The sequence below is a fragment of the Melopsittacus undulatus genome, chromosome 1 (genome assembly GCF_012275295.1).
Source record: "Melopsittacus undulatus isolate bMelUnd1 chromosome 1, bMelUnd1.mat.Z, whole genome shotgun sequence".
NCBI classification, from domain to species: domain Eukaryota; kingdom Metazoa; phylum Chordata; class Aves; order Psittaciformes; family Psittaculidae; genus Melopsittacus; species Melopsittacus undulatus.
The window spans coordinates 63,253,997-63,273,420 of record NC_047527.1 but is presented as its reverse complement, the minus strand read 5'-3'; the positions used below and the strand labels follow the sequence as shown (position 1 = coordinate 63,273,420).

Here is a 19,424-nt window from a genome sequence, read left to right as displayed (position 1 = left end):
CAAGGAGGGGAGCTCCTGCAGCTTTGCATGTGTGTAAATATATATGTACACTGGTTGACAAGTAATGGTAATTCTGTGTTCTTTAGAGTAATCTGAGAAGCTCTCTCCCCCTTGCCAAACAGCTAGTAGCTTTTTTGCCTCATGTAGTGGTAATATTTTCACATTGTCACTGAGTGTTAAATCTTACTTATATTAAGTGTGTTTAAGGTTAACTTTAGGTGACTCGTTTAATTTATATCAACAGATTTGGTTTATTTTGGGTCAGTAAAACCTAATTAAGTTTCTGTTATCTCCAGAGTGCAATCTCCTGTAAGTTCTTTTGGTTAATACTCTTGCTTCCTGCCTTTCTCTGCTTGAGTGTTACTTGTAACAGTAGGAAAGGAGAAATTTCAGATGAAACTGCTTGGGAAGAGATGGTATTGGTGGGGGATTTTTCTTCTTAAAGAAGGAATACATCCTTTGAGTGTATAAAGATATCAAAGAAGGTGAAAAAAATGTTTGATAAAATATTAAAATATATTTTAAATGCAATTAAAATAATTCAAATATAGTTAAAATTATTTTTTCTATTTTTTAACACTTCCCTTTGCAAAATTATTTTGGTTCAATCTATTCTGTAAAGTTATTCAGAAATTGTCTGAAGTACTGCACATGGCAATCAGAGCTCACTGTCCAGAATTTTGTACTTGAAAGTCAGAAGGGAACTCTTTGCCTTTCAATAATTTGAGCTACAAAAGAAATAGCTGCAAAAACAAAACTGTGGATACGATTTCTTAAGGCTTTTAAACCTTTCAGCTCATTACACTGAGGACAAATCCAGATGCAGCCACACAGAACAGACGATTTCAGTTCACTCAAAATCAAAAGAAAGAAGATTCAAAAACATCAACATCAGTCACCAGCGTCAACCAGGCCAGCACATCTCGACTAGAAGGATTGCAGTCAGAGAACCATCGCTTGAGAATGAAAATTACAGAGGTATTGTTCAGTGTATATATTGCCTGGGCTTTTTTTTTAATTATTGTTTTTCATTACAATTCTATAACCTGCTTAAAGGTTGACTACTATTTAGAGGAACAAAATTGTTTCTCAACAGAAAGCTACTGAAATAGTAATAAGCGGATGATTTATAGGAATACAGCAGATACTTGGCAGGTATGATAAAATGAAAATGCACCTTGGCAAATTAAAATGAAACTTTCCCTATTTAGTTGTAACAGGCAAATTACCCTGAGGTTCCACGTGGATGTGCTGAGCACCATAGAGCAATAGCTCTAGAAGTATAACCTTTACATGCAAGTGTAAACTTAAGAGCTATCTTTGTTCCTGTTTATGGGTGAGCTCAGAAATTGCTGTTGCTGTTACTTGTCAACCTCTCTGAGAGTTCACTCAATAACTTGCTAGACAGATTTTTACATCTACCACGAAACAGAATTGTATATTTTCTTAAGGTGGAAAAAAACTTTATGGTCATGTAAACTGATCCTTTTGGCACAAAAGCTGTGAAGTTTCTTCAGTCTCTACTGAGAGAAAGGCTAAGTACATGGGGTGCATGGATTCCACTGGTGCTACAACATGTATATTTTTAATTATATACATCCTTGCTCAGGACCTCAAATGATGATAATACACCTTGAAGACTGCCCATTTTGTGAGACAAGATAGAAAACCATAACTGACCTATATCTTATCTTGCCTAGTTTGTGAATTATTCTTATACATTGAAGAAAATGTATTTTATTGCAACCATTACTTCTTTATCTGGATCTTAACTAACAATTGCCTAGGTAACCAAAAGGTGTTTACTCAGACTAATAAGACCCCAAAACCAAAAGTTCTCTCTGCCTTGTTAAAGAAATTTTGTTCAGCTTTGCCAGTCCCCTTTCATGTTAGAGCCTTGCAGTTTTTAATGAAGGCTCAGCTGGATACTGGCTATTTCACTTTCTTTACCCTACTGTATTTTTTTTGCTACTAAGTCTCCTTAACTCACAAGATCTCAGCCTGTGCCTTGCAAGGCTCACACGTAAGTCTGGTCAGGTCAACTGAACCATATTAGTGCACTACTGATCTATTTAGACTTTGCTTAAATAGATTAAATACCCAGTACCAGTAGGTCCAAATAAGTGTTTGTCAAGGGGATTTGGAGCAATCCTTACTGTGGGTTGGCAGCTACATCTCTGGCTTATCTACCTTGAGTTGCTATGTCCCAGTTCCATAAGGAATCAGTGTAAATTTAAATTCAGCACTTTTAAAAGATAAGCCAGTAGTGAGTGAGATATATACTCTGAACACCACATCCTGTACAACCGTTCACGGAAAGCATCCCAAAACACCATTATGATGCTTGTATCTGGTTATTTTCTACTAGAGCTGTAGCCAACTGAATACAGTTAGCCTTTTTTGTTTCTTCCTCCATGCCTTATTTCCATCTTTTTTTAACTCTTTGAAAATTACGCTTACAGCAGCAGTTTAGTGCTAGCCATCAGATAACACAGTTTAAGACACAAGATATAAAACATGTGGTAGTTTTCAAATCAAAAACTAAAAACTGTGGTCTGGATTTTCTTCAAAATTTCACACACACAGAGGCACAAGCAAAAGAAATCTAATAGGACTCTGTCCTTCTAAGGTAAAAGGAGTAAAAATAAATCTTTAGGAAAACAAAATATCCCCATAGATTTGTCTGCAGTCACTCACATGGCTGGTCATGCCCCTGATGCTGTAGTTCACTCACATGGCTGGTCATGCCCCTGATGCTGTAGTTCACTTATATTTTCCTGTATGATCAATAATTTGACTCAACAAAATGGTTATATCTATGCATGCCACATTTGTATGCATTAATAATAGATAGTTGAAAGGTTTTCAGTCTGGGCTTTCTAATGCCTATTTCTTTTTCATTCTTCAGAACATCTGAATTGCTTAAACTTTCAACTACTGAAGCTTATTCTTCTCATGTTCTGTGTGCGATATCACAGCTGAATTCGTTAGTCGGAATATGATTTATAGAAGTAGTGTTTTAGTGCTATAAGAAAGGTGTATTTGGCACAGTGTGGAAATTGCATTGCCACCTGCCTTCTAGTCTAATTACAGAAAGCCATGATATCATTGCAGATATCTGAAGTGTACACTTGAATTTTTAGGGATTCATATTCTTTCTCTTTTGCAGCTGGACAAAGACTTGGAAGAGGTCACAATGCAACTCCAGGACACTCCTGAGAAAACAACGTACATTAAGCAGAACCACTATCAAGATCTTAATGACATTCTTAGTATACGGAACTTTACAGACAGTAAAGGTGAGAGTTAGTAAAATCCATTAGTAGCTTTACCCACCCAGATTTTGAATAGCAGTTTCATTGGATTGGTTCCTGAGCACTCAGACCTTGGTAAGCCAGAGCTTTAAATATTTTGGTTGTGTTGCAGAAAGCATGCAGATTCACATAATAAGCTATATGGTACCCACTGAGCAGTTATTTCTCTGTATGTTTTTTTCTATTGTATGTCCTGTGTATGTAAAATACATGGTAAAGTGGAAAACTTAAGAAGGTGTACTTGTGTTCAGAAGTCAAGTTTTCTTTGCTTCTTGGAGGGAGGAAAGTCACAGATTGTTTCAGATCTTGTGAGAGTTAATCAAGCCAGCCTTCAGCAGTAGGAAGCCCAGTTCAATATGTGCTTGTCTGAGTAGGGTGCTCAAATCCTGCTTTTGGACACTACTAACAAGCACATGGAAGAGAAGCATGTAAATATTTCAGTGATGATTTGGACTCTAAATGTAGAATTGAAGGCACTCATGTATGAAAATTCTTCCCTAGGAACTGATAAAAAGGATTTCATGATGACTGTAATATTCCTAAGTTGTTTCTACTGTTTTTCTTGCATTGCTCCCTAAAGAAATACATGTGAAAAAATTGCTTCCATTAAGGCTATTTTGCTTTTGGGAAGCAATAAGATCTGGTGCAGAGTGCAATAAAGTGAAAGCCAGGACACCCAGCTTCCATTTCTGACTCTAGAATGTATTCTACTTTGTGACTTTTGGCAAATGACTTTGTACAGGTGAATATTACTATAGTGTGTGAAAAACCAGTTGCCCTGTGTTGGGAAGTCGTAGACTTGCATGTCTGTTGCAATGAGAGGCTCAGGCTTCCTGTTGATGTGGCAGCATAAGCTTGGTTAAGTGGAACACAAGTTCCTCCTGTAAATATAGTTGTTGAAGAATAATTTTAGAACAACAGTAATGGTTCACATATGCTTTTGAAGCTTATTGAAGTTTTGGTTGGATAAGGTTGCTTTTTCTTGCGCCTTTTGTTTTAGCCTGGGTATACAATTGGTTGTGTAACTTGTGAGGAAAAAAAAAAAGAAAAAGGAAGAGCTCCATAGAGTTCCCAGTGTCCTTTTTAAAATTAAAAAACAGAAGGGGGGAAAGGAGGAAAAGGAAAACGTAAATAGCTGCTGGAGGCGTGTGATTACTGGGCTGAGATCAGCAGCAAGAACTAACATCAGTGAGTGGGATGAGGCAGTTTTACCAAGTGTTTGAAAGGAACACATAGAATGTTCCACTCATGTCAGATGCTCCAGGAAAAATGATAAATCATGAATAATGTTTCAAGCAGAAAAGATACAGTACATTGTGCCAAATGCCCATCTGAGTTTGGGTTGGAGAAACAAAAATGATTCTCAAGAGATACAACGGGTATAAATTTAGGATGGGTTGCTTCTCACAGCAGGTTGCACTCCATTAGCAGTAGGATGCTGGCAAGGAAATCAAGGAGAAAATATAACCTTTCTGCACTCACTTGTGGCTATATCTACAAAAGACACTGCCTAACTTCTACCCTAAGCAGCAGAATCCAAGGTTGTCCATGTTCCTAATTTCCCCCAGTACAGTTCCCCAATTCTATATTTCTGCTGCGAGGTATATGTTTAAAATCATCTGTAAGTACTAAGCTCTAATGTACAGAGTAGCTTGCAACTATGTATTATCTGCACTCTGAAGTCACCGGGCACAGTTTTCTGAATGGACCTGCTACATAAAGCTCCACACAAAAGAGGGAGGTCTTTTCCTTGGCCCTCTTTATACTGGACAGGTTCGAGCATCTATTCATCTTTCAATGAAGAGAACCTGGATCCCAATTTGCAGCAGGTAGTTGAATCTTGGTCCCACACTGGGTGGTGAATGCCCCAAGCATGAGTATTATGAAGTATCCTGATCCTGACTCAAGTGACACCAAATATTCATACTTCCAGGCTCTGAGCCACCATGTCCACAACCCTTGATAGCCTTTTTCTGTCCCTCCATTTCCATTTCTTCTGCCTCATGTTCTCTCTCTTTCCTTATTTCCCCGTCCCTTAGCTACATGTCTGAATCTGCTTTTTCTCTCACTGCATCCATTCCCAATAGTCAACCTCTGTGCTTAATTTAAATTTGCCATTCCAATCAAAATAACAAGGCTTTGGAGAATTCATGCTGCTGACTCACTGCTGCTTCTGTGCAGATGCAAACAGACATCACATAAATGGTACTTAAAAAAATTCTGGCCCTTACGGCTATAGGAAAGCTAACTCTGACTGACATAACTATGCTTTCTGTAGCTATGTATTTCATGTAACTTTCTGTAAATGAAAGTACAGAACCCTGAAATTATGCATTCTTGATGGTACTTGGGCAAAGCTTTAGAACTGTGAATAATTAGCATGACCTCTGGAAGTGACCATGTCTCTCACCTCCACCATCCAGCTGAGGAAGCCAGTTCAGTGTATTTAAGGTGATGACAAGGTTTGTGCCTACCTTGCCATAAAAAACGTGAGCTGAGAGAGTGGGAGTAGGATAGAGAAGAGAGATGCTAAAAATAGCAGCTGACTTGGAGCTAAAAATCATAGCAGATCATTTGCCACATTTGTATTGTGGACATGGCTGAATCCTGTCAGTATCCTTTATAAAACATCCTGCTGTTCTTAAGGAGTGTAGTGTATTCCATTGTTATTGCTTACACAAATTCACTGCACTTCAGAGAACTGATAATAACACGGGACTTATGCAATGCATCTCAAACAAGTCCTAATAAAACTTTAATGTCATAGTACACTTCAGTGGGTTTCTCATCTGTAAAAGTTGTCCAGAGTTAAAATTACTAACTTCTATAGCCAAGTGCCAAAAGAAGTTATTTGAATTTTCCCCTTCCTTCCCCACTACCCTTATTTGCATCAAATATGGATTTAGGATATAAAATTTAAATTACTCTAACAAAAATAGGCAGACACAGCTGTTTACTCCTATAACTGCCTGACCTCAGGCAAGGTTTCCTGACTTTGGGATTCCTGGTTGTTTATTAACAGCAACAGCTCCTGGTGTAGCCCAGGAGGCCTTTGCCAACACAGGGACTTCTTTATGGCTCATTCCAGTAGATCTCATTTAAAGACAGATATTATCAGAATCACTCATCTCTTGTTCACAAACCTCTAATGTCCCTGAGACATCTATAGCAATTGGCTCTGTAAGAAAAGCAATTAGGAAAATGTGGCTTGTAGTTTATGGTTTGATTGCTTACATTTTAATGCAGGCTTTTTGTCTGCACTGCTAGATAGCTTTGTGTGGTCAAGCAGTTCCCAATGAGCTCCATGGACTGCATCTCTGGGACCTCAATCAAGTGGCTTCCTCAGCTGAATTTAAAAGAGCAACCCTCTAACTTCTAATATATTCCTCAGATGATGTTAAGTCACTGTGTCTGCTAGTGACCTCAGCTCTGTGCGCAATGCAACATGAACTTCTCCCCTGGCATCTGTGGGATCTGGTTGCCCTGCTGGAGCATCAGGGCTGCATTACAGCCTGGGTTTGAGGCAGGGATGGGCTGTGGGTGAGACCAACACTTGATTTGGGCAGTTCTGTTACTGGCAGTGCTGTGCAACAAAAAGAGCTAAGCTTGGAGACACGGCTGAGTTTTCCAGGCTGACGTTTGGAAAAAGGAGGACAAATGCTTGTAACTGTGATGCTGTGTAAAGAGGAAGGTTGTGCTGCACAGCTCCAGGGAAGAAATGCCCTGGCACGGGCACAAACCAGAGCTTCCCAAAAAGGCTCCCTGCACTCATGTAGCTGGTGTGCCAGAAGCAGGAGGGACTTTGTGAAGGTAGAAGTTATCTCTACTGTGCAAGTCCTTGCAGAAATAAAGGTTGAAAAAATACAGAGAGAATTTCTTATGTAGCTGGGGGGCAGGGAGGGAGAGAGAAGTTGGATAATTTTGCTATGCTTGGAACCATACAATCTTACTCCATTTGACTTCTATTTGACATTTGATTATATGAAATTATTTCTACATGAATGATTCATAGATTGCAAGGGGTTCATATAAAGCCAAGCTCAGAAGAAATCCTGCAGAAGAATCTCCATTTATTCTACCTTTGACAGTACATTTCAGAGTAGCACATGAGGGAAATTAATGAATGACAACCATCCTATGGAAAGTACATAAGAAACAAGAGGCAGCCTTGCAATAGTCCCCACTTATGGACAAACCCTTTTCTCAGGTTCTCTCTCTGCAGGCACCCTTGCTTGTTCAGAAAGCTTTTTCTGTTCTGAGCCTGAAAACAGCCTTTACTCATTGCTGTAAATGGACTGGGAGCATTCATTTACATGTCAGATATGCCTACATACTGTCAGTTGTCACCCCTCTCCAATGTTTTCTACTGTTAGTTTTTCCCCATGGAAAAGCAGCTCTAAGGAAAACAGATTTCAAAGGCATGTTGCTCATAAACGTCAAGCAAAACAGGGTTCATCTGTGACAGAGGGAAGAAATATTGCTTCTATGAAGTTAGTGTAATTCAAGCATTAAACCTGAGATTGAAACCACAGATTCAAAGGAAAGGCATTCAGAAATAACTCCTTTAAAGGAACACTGTTTTAAGGAAAGGATATAGTTCATTATATGCCTTGTATATAGAAACATATAGAGATATGTACACTAGCTTCTATGAAGCCTAGCAAACGGATTCCAAACCTGAAATTGGAGCTTGTTTCTATTTCAACAGGGAAACCAAACTGCCAGAGGTTCAGTGCCTGCCCTTCCTTGCACAGAATAAATCTGCAGTAAAGGGAGTTCCTTCTGATTTAAAGTAGTATAATCCAGAGGAGAATCTTGCTGCCTTTTCTTTTAAAAACTCTTCTTTTCAAAACATAGCAATCAGATGTCACGATTTAGACTGCCCGGTGCTGTGAGCTTAGTTCAGGAGACTTTCTCTGATATACCCAGCAGACAACGTGATCATTTCAGTCTTTCATTTTAATTTTGCCTGGCTAGTCATGTTTCCCAGTCCAAACAGAACTGTGAAAAATTACAGCAGATTTTAACAATCTGCCTCTAGCTTTAAAGTTTCCAGAGTTCTTGAGTAAATCAGCAAGGTTATCTCTGGCACTTCTTATAAGCCATTATTAAACCACATTTGCTTCTTTGTGGAGCATAAAATATGCTTTCTAGCAGAGAGAAAACAACCGTGGAACTGCAGGATGCAGAGCAAGAAGGAGTTGTGCTATCCAGTTGTAAGCCATGGGAGGAATACTGCCACTAAAGTGTAATGATGAAGATGTTTAATAAAGCTGGAGTGTACAAACAGCAACAAAACACACTTCTAGTTAAAGAAATAGAGTTTCTAGAATCATAGAATCATAGAATAGTTAGGGTTGGAAAGGACCTTAAGGTCATTTAGTTCCAACCCCCCTGCCATGGGCAGGGACACCTCACACTAAACCATATCACCCAAGGCTTCATCCAGCCTGGCCTTGAACACTGCCAGGGATGGAGCACTTACTACTTCCCTGGGCAGCCCATTCCAGTACCTCACCACCCTAACAGTAAAGAATTTCTTCCTTATATCCAGTCTAAGCCTCTGCTGTTTAAGTTTCAAATCTAGGAAGAAATAGCAGCAGTGGTAGTCACCTCGTGTTTTCTGCCTGCAGCTGAAGAGGTGTTAAAATGCACAGTGCATTTAAGCCAGCCCAGGTAATTTTGACAGCACCAGGTTACAGGGTGATTATACATATGGCAGGTCTGAAACAAGCATCACCCCTGGCAGAGGGAGAGGCAAGCATCTGGGAACAGTGACCTCCTCACTGAGCCTCCACACAGCAAGCATCAGATGTGCTCTTTCAGCTCAGAGCTTTGTAATTGGAAACTGTTTCTCGGCTGCAGGTAGGCAAAGGTCCTGAGCCAAAGCCTTCTGGCTCTCACTGACAATTGGGCAGCAAGTTTTGTTTTCTAATGAACCCATCAGTGAGTGTCATGCAAGGCCCTTGAGATGCATTTGCCTTTTTTTTCCCAACAGTTTTCCAAATAGAAAGTGTTCAGGCATCACTTATCTAGACTTCTGTGCTTCAGACTGAGGTCTACGAAGGTGAAAATTACTTAGAAAGTGCTTCTGGCTAATGTAAATTCAATTTTGAAGGGAGCTAGAATATCCCAGTGCAACTTGTTCAGTCGCATCTGTAGTGGCAGACACTAGCCTAAGAACGAAGGGCATTTTTCAAGTGGCATACTTAATGGACAGAGGAAGAAAAGATGTGGAAGTACCAAAAGCAGTGCTACATTTTCCAGGGAAGTTGGGAACTCAAATGTTTACCATTACCCTTAATTTATTTTCTTTCAGTTGTTCATGTATATAAAGTCAGGTTCCTGAAGTTTGTGAAGCGAATATGGTAATAGTGGGTTTTCTTTAAGCTCTGGCTCCTGAAAGCATATGACTAAGTGAGAATTTTGTTCTTCATTATTTAAATTAAAGGTAAATGAAAAACAACAAAAAAAAGAAAAAAAGAAAGATATTCTTGTTTCCATAGCTGCAGAATAAAAATCTAACAACTCCTCTCCCAAAAAGCTTAACAAATAAGAATTGCCCAGATTTTTTTGTATTTTGAAAGAAGCAAAGGGAAAAGGAAAAAAAAATCTCAAAATTGTGGCAGGTTTTATGTGGATTTTGTCTGTATTTTATACATATCCATTAAAACTTGTATATAGTAAATTTACATACAGAAATTTATGCAGTCTATTAAGGGAGAGTCATCTGCAAGAGTGGTAGGAAAGGGTCTATTAAGAATAACACACAGTGATATACGGGCAGTTGGTGTTGAGGGGTGAGTAGGCAGAGAATATATGATTACTTCTCTACTTTAAACTAAATCCCCCACCTTTTTGACAGGGACCACCTCCTTCTCTCTCTCACACAGCATAAAGAAACCCCTTTAGGGGCGTACAATACAGATATGAAATAACATACTCCCAAAGCCCAGCAGTTTCATATTCCAGTCACTGGATGAAGATTTGTATCCTCGGTGGCTTTGTAAAAGATTAAATTGCCTATCTTGGCCAAAGGAGTTGGAACCCTAAAATAGTTAAATAATATACATTTCCATCCCTAATTACAAGGATTACTCAAATTTTAACTTTAGTTTGTATCATAAAGTCAGCATTTTTCATTGTCAGCTTAGTTCAGCTCAGGACTGAATGTTGTTTTTAATCATGGAAGTAAAAAGTGTTCTTTTCTATGTGTCTGTTTATAGACATCACAAGGCTTTTATGCAAATGTCAAGCTTAATATACATAGAAATGTGATATATGGAAAATAAAAACTGAAATCTTGTGACAGCAAATGCCACACCAGCAAACTTCAGGCTGCCCTGAGATGATAGACTTGGTTATGTTAGCCACTGCCAGGTTTGACACTTTGCTGTCCTCCCTTCACATCTAAACCATCACTGAATCCTGTCATATCATCTTTTTAAGCACTCTTCATGCTACAGCTGAATTACTTGGCTCTCTTTTACTGACATTCTCTTGCCCCAACAGAAGAAGCTTCATGTGTTTTGGATGCCTCCTTTCTCAGATCCTTCACTTCCATGCAATACAAGTGAAAAATAATCCCTCCTGCTCTTATGAGCTATAGGCATCCCCATGCCTGCACATTTTTGCATCCTCACCTGTTTATTTATTTATTTCTAGGCTGCTTGTTAGATTTTTCACAGCAGAAAGTGAATGCTACAAAATAATGCCAGGGATGGCCATGCTGGGAGGGCAATTATACGTATTGGAGTTTGCCCTCAAAACATTTCTGTTGCTGCTTCCAGCTTCTTTCCTCATTCTTTGTTTCTACTGCTTGTTTTGTCCCACCAGTGCTTGTTGATAACGTATATATTCCTAGCATGCTGGGACCTAAACATTATTTGAGGCTTCTGAGCATTAGTAGAACAGAAAATCAGCTTAAGCCTTCAATGCACACTGGGGTTTTTTGTGCTATTTTCATTTTCTTTGTGCTATTTTCTGTCTTTTCCTCCTTATACCCATTTTTTGTATTCAAATCCTCCAGTGTCCTTTTCAGGAATTTACCTTCAAGTCCTCATCCACACTGCCTTAGTGCCTGCAGCAATCACTGTTTCTTTGTGTGTGTGGCAAACAACTGCCTGTGATGGATTTGGAGCTGCTCTGTAATTATTTATGAAAACTGTGCACTGTCCTCATTACTCAGATGTTTTCCATGTGACTTTATTTGGCTTAACATAGGAGGAGACTTCAGAAAAGCAGGCAGGAACAGAAGGGTTCCCTGGTGAAGGCAGACTTCTTAAAATGGCTGTGTTCGTCCACGTTTCCCAGGGGGACCGATGCCACTGCCTTCAGCACAGCTAGCCCAGGACTCCCGAGACACCCAAGGGAAACAAGTGAAGCTACCTACAGGGAAAATAATTATCTTCTGTATTATCACTATGCAGAAATGAGAGCATCAGGAGAAAGCTTAATGAAATCACTAGCTGTCCTTCCTGCAGGCAGCCTATGGACAAATGTGACTGATATGAATCATATTTCCATGCTAAATGATAACAGATAGTTAAATGACAGCACTTAAATGCTTATGAGATTGCAAGAGTAACAAGGTTTTATACATCAATGAGATTGTAGTTTTTCTAGGAAAACACTAAAGAGGTTTTCTTCATGAGAAATGTAACAGTGTTTGAGTACAATTTAATATGGTGCTGCAGTTACATTAATTTTTCACACAACCTCAAATGGGTGAGAAAGCATGATAGAACTACACAGAGATGAGCAACAAGGTTTGGTTTGTGTTTGGTTTTTTTGAAGTGGGATGGGAGAGAGCAAATGAAGGGCAAAAGAGGTTTTGTCCCTCTTCTGTTTCCCCATGGTAGTTCCTATGGAGGAGAACATCAAGAATGTAAGAGTACCAAAGACTCACAGGGAAACCTGACTGTATTAGAATATAGGCATAAAGAGTTTATTTCACGGCATTATTGTCATCTGGGAAATTCTAAGATGAAGCAATTTAAAAATGGTGTCACTCAGTCACAGTAAGGTAAAATTGAATGTGTTGTCCATCCAGATGGTGAGAAAGCCATTTTGAAAAATCATCTCGATCAAAATCCACCAGCACAATGGGGCTCATCAGACCCTTCCAGAACAAGCAAAGATCCTATAGAAGACATCAACTCTCCAGAACAGTAAGTATACACCATTACATACTGGTACAGAAAGAGGCATTCCTTTCTCAGAAAGAAATGTCATCATACATGTGCTTGGACGTGTGCACTTCCTGCTGTTTTAGCCATAAATTGCATCCTGGACACCATTTGTCTTGCTGATAAGATGTTAATTTAAATTATAACATTTCATCAAACCCCATATTAGTCTTTCATTAATTTTTATGGGAAGACCTTCACTGTAAACCTTTTCAGTCAGCACCAGCTGAGAAAGCCTGGACCATCAGCAACAGATGTGAATGGCAACTTCTGAGACACCAATGTTGTACTGTGATGTCTCCATGCCACCAGCTTACCATCCACACCAAATGTAAAAGACATCAAGGGTACTAGATCCTAACATGCCCCAAAGGCGGACTAGCATAATTCTTTTCTCTTTAGAAACATCCATAACACGATGTATAAAGATACGTGCACACACGTGCCATGGCTTTTATCAAAATTTCAAGTTCTTTCACACACCAGCTAGAGGAGTTCATGTTGTACATAGCCATTTTGTTCTCTTTCAGTCTTAAACTAGCTGAGAAATTAAAACAGTCTGAGGGCTTTTCAATGTTGCCATAGCAGCTGGTCCTGAGTTTTGGCACAGGAAAGCCTGCACCAAGTAGTTTCCCTTAGAAACAATGCTGCGGCTACGAGGAGAGGATGGCACAAAGCACTTACTAGTTTCATAAGGGGAAAAGAGTCTTACGGTATCAGCTTTTCTCTCCAGGAACCTATACAATAAAATCACATACTACCCTCCTCCAGCTCAACAGGACCTTCTGTGGGCCAGAGCTCAGGGAAGCACTATGCTCATTTGCCCTTGGATCAGTCATTTCCCCATGGCAGCCTAGTTACACAGGCACTACTTCATCAGATTCTGGGCTAACAGCTGTCAGACTCCTGTTTTGTACACAGGCAACTTAAAAGCTAATTTAAGAACACAATAAATTAAACAAATGACTAGGCTGAGTCACATGTTACATCAGTGACAGCAAACCTGATTGCAGATAGCAGTTACAGCCTTGTACTACCTGGTGCAGAAAAACACATGGATTTCTCACTTTGTCCTTGCACTCAAAATTATCCCTAATCCAAACATGCATGAGATCTAATACACACACAAGTGCACACGTACGCACCAAAAAAAAAAAGCCCCCACGAGCCAAGATAACTGGTTATTTCACAGAACCAGGGCTCTCACTGAGAAAGCTCTCATGACTTTATGGGGTCAGCAGAGTGCTTTAATGCATGGCTATTAGAGGTCTGTCTTTTTGCAGCACCATTTGTCAGAAATAATGTAGTGTGAATGCAGCCTCATCTGCACATGGCCCTCTTACATCAAGAGAGATGCTAAGAAAAACACAGACACTTAGATAGCTCAGTTGTCCCAATACAGATTTAACACAGGAAAAAAACACCAAACAAACCAACATTTACCAATGACAGAATTTCCTCTAGGCTAGTGGTAACTGATGAGAAAACTGAGTTTTCCTAAAGGTCTTAAAGAACAAGTCAGTACAAATCTGAACGGTCACTGACATTTGTGGAAAGCAGTTAATAAAGTCCTGTAAATCAAAGCTGTGTCATTCAGCACCTGCACAGCTGTGACTGTGCCAGGTCCAAGGGTCAGTGTCTCCCCTGAGGATGAGCTGGTAGCTTGGATACCACAGCTACACACCATGCAGGCACAGTGGAACTGCTAAAGGGGAGAATTGGAGCCATCTTCAAGACTAGGGTTTTGTGATTCCCTCTCTTTGACAAGAGGTTGCCTCTTTCCAAACTTCATGATCTTTAGGAATATCATCCTGCTCACGTGGGCATATTTTCAACTTGTCTGGCAGCACTTCTGTCCTTCCATGGCTATTAAATATAACATTTTTGTCAAGAAACAAACAAACACAAAAAAGAAGTTAAAGACAAGCTGTAGTTTGTGCTTTCTCTCTCATTTCCTTGCATGCATAGGGAATGCACATGGGAATACATGATGCTATATCAGGGGCAGAGGTATTTGAAAAACATTTATTTTCTGCTTCAAAAAAACACTGATGAAACCCATTGGCATGTGGGGGGGACGACTTAAACAACTTACCTAATAACTTACCTAACTCTATCCTCTTTCAGTTTAAAGTCATTCCCCCTTGTCCTACCACTACATGCCCTTGTAGTCATCTCAGTCAGAATGTGAAAAACATTTGGTTTGTGCTTGGCTCAGATTTAGAACCCTGACCTAAGAAATATGCAGTCTGTATGATGGTAAGACAGCCTTAGAGCATGACTATAGATAATTCGCTATTCCCTTTGCCTCTCGCTCCCTTTCCTGCTGGGCAGGACCCAGTAGGTTATCCATGTGCTGTCTAAAATATGCTGTACCCAAGTCAGACCATCAGATATGAGGAGCGAAAAGTTGGGGCTGGCTGTTTTCTCTCCTGTTCACACCAACTACACAGTGTAAATTAACACTTCCTCTGGTAGGCAAAGCAGTGTTGGTGCACAGGCTCGAGCCCTGCACTTTGATTTTCCATGGTGCTTGTTAGCATACTGCCTAGCACAGTTGTATCAACTTGGACTCTCCTGGGTAATGCTTAGGCCCAATCTGGTATTCAGAAACCCTGTCTGGGGGAGCTTAGCTGCATGGACTGAAGCACCACCATGCCAGTTCATCTCAAGTTTAGAGAGCAGCTTGAACCAGTTTAGAATACATATAATCATTCATTTCCCAGTAGGCTGGGGTGTCTCTTACACAAAGTCAACTCTTTTTTGCTGGCAGTCCTGCTTACTTATCTAAAGATCACATCTTAGATCACAAACAGCTTATCTGTAAGATGGCCACATGAATACATTCAATGGGATAACTTCCGTGACTTTAAAGACTTTCTTCTATGCATCTTCATTCCTGCATGTTACCACATCAGTGACCTAACTGGTGAATTAGGTTTTGGCACCATGAAAATTTATACTGTTCTCTTTTTAAAAGCAACAATGCTTAAGAGATTTGCAGATTTCTGAGTAAAGGTGATGACAGATTTCTGCAGGACCCCACTAAAACCTGCCATTTTGATAGACTATTTCCTTTATGTGGTCATTTTTGTAACCTTCAAAGCAGCTTATCACTTTGTAACCATTATAATAGAAACCGACCTGATTTTTATTTTTCTGAGTTAAAGCTCTGCTTTTAGCAGCATTTAAAAAGACAGTAAAATACCCTGCTGGAGCCAGTTATGTCAATTACAGTAACCAAAAATTCTCACCAAAAGAAGTTAGTTATGACTGGATTCTTGCATGACAGTCATATGGCTCAGCATGAACATGCTTCTGTTATTCAGTTTCCTCCCTGACAGTGGTTCATGTTAGTCTATCCTACTCAATATGTCATTAAAATAAAGTGGATGTAGAATTATTAGTTTACTTGCTAGTGCATCTTGCTTTGTTGCAGTCTTTTAGAACTTCTGCATTAAAGGGCTGAAGAATCAACTGAAATGTTCCCTGAATATTTAGACGCAGTTTACACACTCCTGCACATCTTGAGATGTTTGGCTGTAATGCAGCTGTTTCAGTCTCCATCACTTACCAATGGATCTCATCAGTGATTTTCTGTAACAGAACTAAAACGTTTTTCAAATACCTCTACCTGTGATGTATAATCATGTTTTCCCATGTGCATTGCATTGTATTCTTATGAGCACTGACACTGAAAGTCAAACTTTGACTTGATTTTATTTATCCCTAAATAAATGGCATTTTGTACAGACTTGAGGATATATGCCCTATTCTAACACAATGTGCTGATGAGTGGCTGCTCTGTGTGTGGCACCACCTTTCCTTTCCATCTTTGTCATCAGTTGTCTTTTATCCTCTCATACTAAAACCAGTAATACTAACCATTCCTTCCCTAACATACTTGACCATATATACGCTTTGATACATCTATATTGTATGGACTTGAAACAAATTCATAGAGTCATGGAGTCATATGAGTTGGAAGGGACCAATCATTCCAAACTCCCTACAGTGAGCAGGGACATCTTCAGACAGATCAGGTTTTACTCATGGCCCCATCTAACCTGGCTTTAAACACATCCAGGGATGGAGCATATGCTGCCTCTGTGAGCAACATTTTCCAGTGTTTCACAACCGTCATTGTAAAAGATTTCTTCCTTATATCTAGTCTAAACCTACCCACTTTTAGTTTGAAACCATTACCCTTTGTCTATTGCAACAGACTCTGCTGAAAAGTCCCTCCCCATCTATCTTATAAGCCCCCCACCAGGTACTGCAAGGCTGCTCTATGCTCTCCCCAGAGCCTTCTCCAGGCTGAACAAGCCCAACTTTCTCAGCCTGTGTTCATAGGAGAGGTGCTCCAGCCCTCTGACCAACTTTGAGGCCCTCTTCTGGACTCTCTTCAACAAGTCCTTTCTATGTTGAGGACTCCAGAGCTGCAAACAGTACTCCAGGTGGGGTCTTGCCAGAGCAGAATAGAGGGGCAGAATCACCTCTATTCACCTGATAGACACACTTCTTTGGATGTAGCCCGAGATACAACTGGCCTTCTGGGATGCAAGTGCACACTGCCAGCTCATGTCAAATCTTTCATCCACCAGTACCCCCAGTCCTTCTCCTCAGGGGAAATCTAAATCCCTTCATCCCCTGGCCAGTAGCTGATAACAGGAGTTGCCTCAAATGCACTAACAAAAGGTGGCAGGGGTGGGTGAAGAGAAAATCCACAGATATTGAATAAAAAAAACCCTACAGAGTGAGGCAAGGTACAAGATTTACCTTTGCTTAAGGAGAAAATAGCAGGTTTGCTTGGATTTTGTTACTTTTCTTTTTTGTTTTGTGCTCCCTCCTAAGAGTTTTGCCTAAATTCTTAATTGTGTGCAAGTCTCCAGCCTACACTCCTCAGCTTCAATTTCCAGGAACAAAGTTTTCGAGTGACAATAAACTTTAAGTACAGTTAAAGCAAAATTTGCTACCCACTGCAGCCACCATCAACACAGCCAAATAAACATGCTTTGTCTATGGTATGGCTAATACTTAAATGAGTGAAAAAAATCCCATTCACTTGATTATGCAACTGGATTCTCTTGGAATAGCTTCAAAAAGCTCTTTAATGAGAAGTCTGTAACAGTTGAACAAAGTAAGCATTTCCACTGGTGGGAAAATAAGCACGGGCAATTCTGCATTTGACCCTGCAACAAGAGACAGAATGACAATCTTCATTGTCAGGCTCATAAGGATGCAGCACATGGAAGCAGCTAACCCTACCACTTCTGCACTCCTTGGGAACGAGGCATGATTTCATTGATAGTACCAGGAAGAGTCAGGAACAGTAGCAAAACAACAGTGAACAGATTTTTTTTTAGTCCCAGGAATGCATTGCCAGCACTACAATGATCAACACTCTGGATTAATATTTCATCAGACTTTTAAAGGGGATTTTTGAGGGATAAGGAAATCAGAGAGAATTTCCCAGCTAGGCAGATTACAACTACTTCCACTGCTTTAGTTTGTAGTGAAGAAAGTAAGACGTAACATCCCATTTCTTTCTGTGTGAATTTGAAAGCTATACTGCTTGGTCCCCAGGTAGTGCAATAGATGCCTTAGTAGCTGTCTCCACTTCCTAACAAAGCAAAAAAAAGAATTTAAACATCATTTGAATCAGGAAGGCTGTCCAAAGGCAACCTTTCAAACATACACTTTTCATAAAAGTCTGTCTATACACAATCATTGCATTAGATAACAGGAAAATGTAAATGTAAAACTATTGTACTGATACAATGCTTTGAACTGGCATATTTCTTCTGGAATCAAAAAGCCAGTCAGGTTAGACTCCTTTTAGAGTGCCAGCTCCTCCGTCCCATGACACTGACTGCAGGAACCCAAGAGCATCCAGCACCTCAAAAGCACAGACCCAAACTGTGAAGAGCAACCACTTGAAAAAAGCTGTCAGTCCAAATTCCCTCCATCCATATGCCTATGTTTGCCTTAGCTGGACTTGCAAAAATGCCATCCTTCATTCTAATGTCCTCATGCTAAGTGATGCATGGCTTAAAACTCAGCCATGACCTCATGCGTGTCTACACAGTTAGCTGGGGCTTCGCATTGCAAGAGATCACTTTGCCATGGGGGCTGCTAAGTCAAATGCCCTCATTGCAAACTTAAGGTTTTCCCTTTTTTCGGGTATTAGCAGTCAAACAATTATCCTGAGAGTGCCTGGGAATTTCACAAGGTTGTGGGATTCTGAGAACTTAGATTCCTTTGTCATGTCTAGCCTGTCAGAAAAAAATCCCCAAGGGGAAATAACAGGGTGGCACAGCTCAACAGCAGTGAGAGTAATTCTCTTGGCATTAACCCTTTCCACCACAGCAGCAGGCACAGAAAATACCCTTACAGAAACCGGCAAACATATCAAGCACGTAACGTATAACATTTTCCTCTTGGCTAACACTCGTCTCCCTGTATCTCTCCCACAGCATACAACGTCGGCTGTCTTTGCAGCTGCCCATTCTTCATCATGCCTACTTGCCATCCATAGGAGGAGTTGATGCTAGTTGTGCCAGTCCCTGCGTAAGCCCCAGTGCCAGCCCTCGGCACAGACACGTGCCACCCTCCTTCCGAGTAATGGTTTCGGGGCTGTAGGAAAGGGAGATTAGTGCTTCCTGAACTGCTTTTAAGTACTCAATGACTGAACTAAACATCTGACCTAGAACTCTGCTACAAACATGCAACATTGGCTCTTACTGCAGAGGAACTACCGCTGAGGCCGTCATCACAGGAGTGCCCTTGTAACTCGTGTGGGAAGGCAAAGGAGATGGACACAAGGATTTTGATCTGTAGCCTTATTCATGGAGTTTTTATTTCTTCACATAGAAGTCACTGAAAAACATTTCTTCCCAAATTTCTACTAGCAACAAGGAGG

The 19,424-nt window shown here is 40.2% G+C and overlaps 1 protein-coding gene across 1 annotated transcript in view; it reads left to right on the top strand.

Annotated features, from left to right (window-relative positions):
• The window catches only part of GABBR2 (gamma-aminobutyric acid type B receptor subunit 2), a 446,922-nt gene extending 427,778 nt beyond the window's left edge, over window positions 1-19,144 (top strand). Inside the window, exons 16-19 of the mRNA XM_034064922.1 lie at window positions 796-978; window positions 3,170-3,299; window positions 12,367-12,484; window positions 18,979-19,144. Coding sequence (XP_033920813.1) covers window positions 796-978; window positions 3,170-3,299; window positions 12,367-12,484; window positions 18,979-19,144 — 597 coding nt within the window. The remainder of the gene's footprint in view (window positions 1-795; window positions 979-3,169; window positions 3,300-12,366; window positions 12,485-18,978) is intronic.
• Window positions 19,145-19,424: the final 280 nt, after the last annotated feature.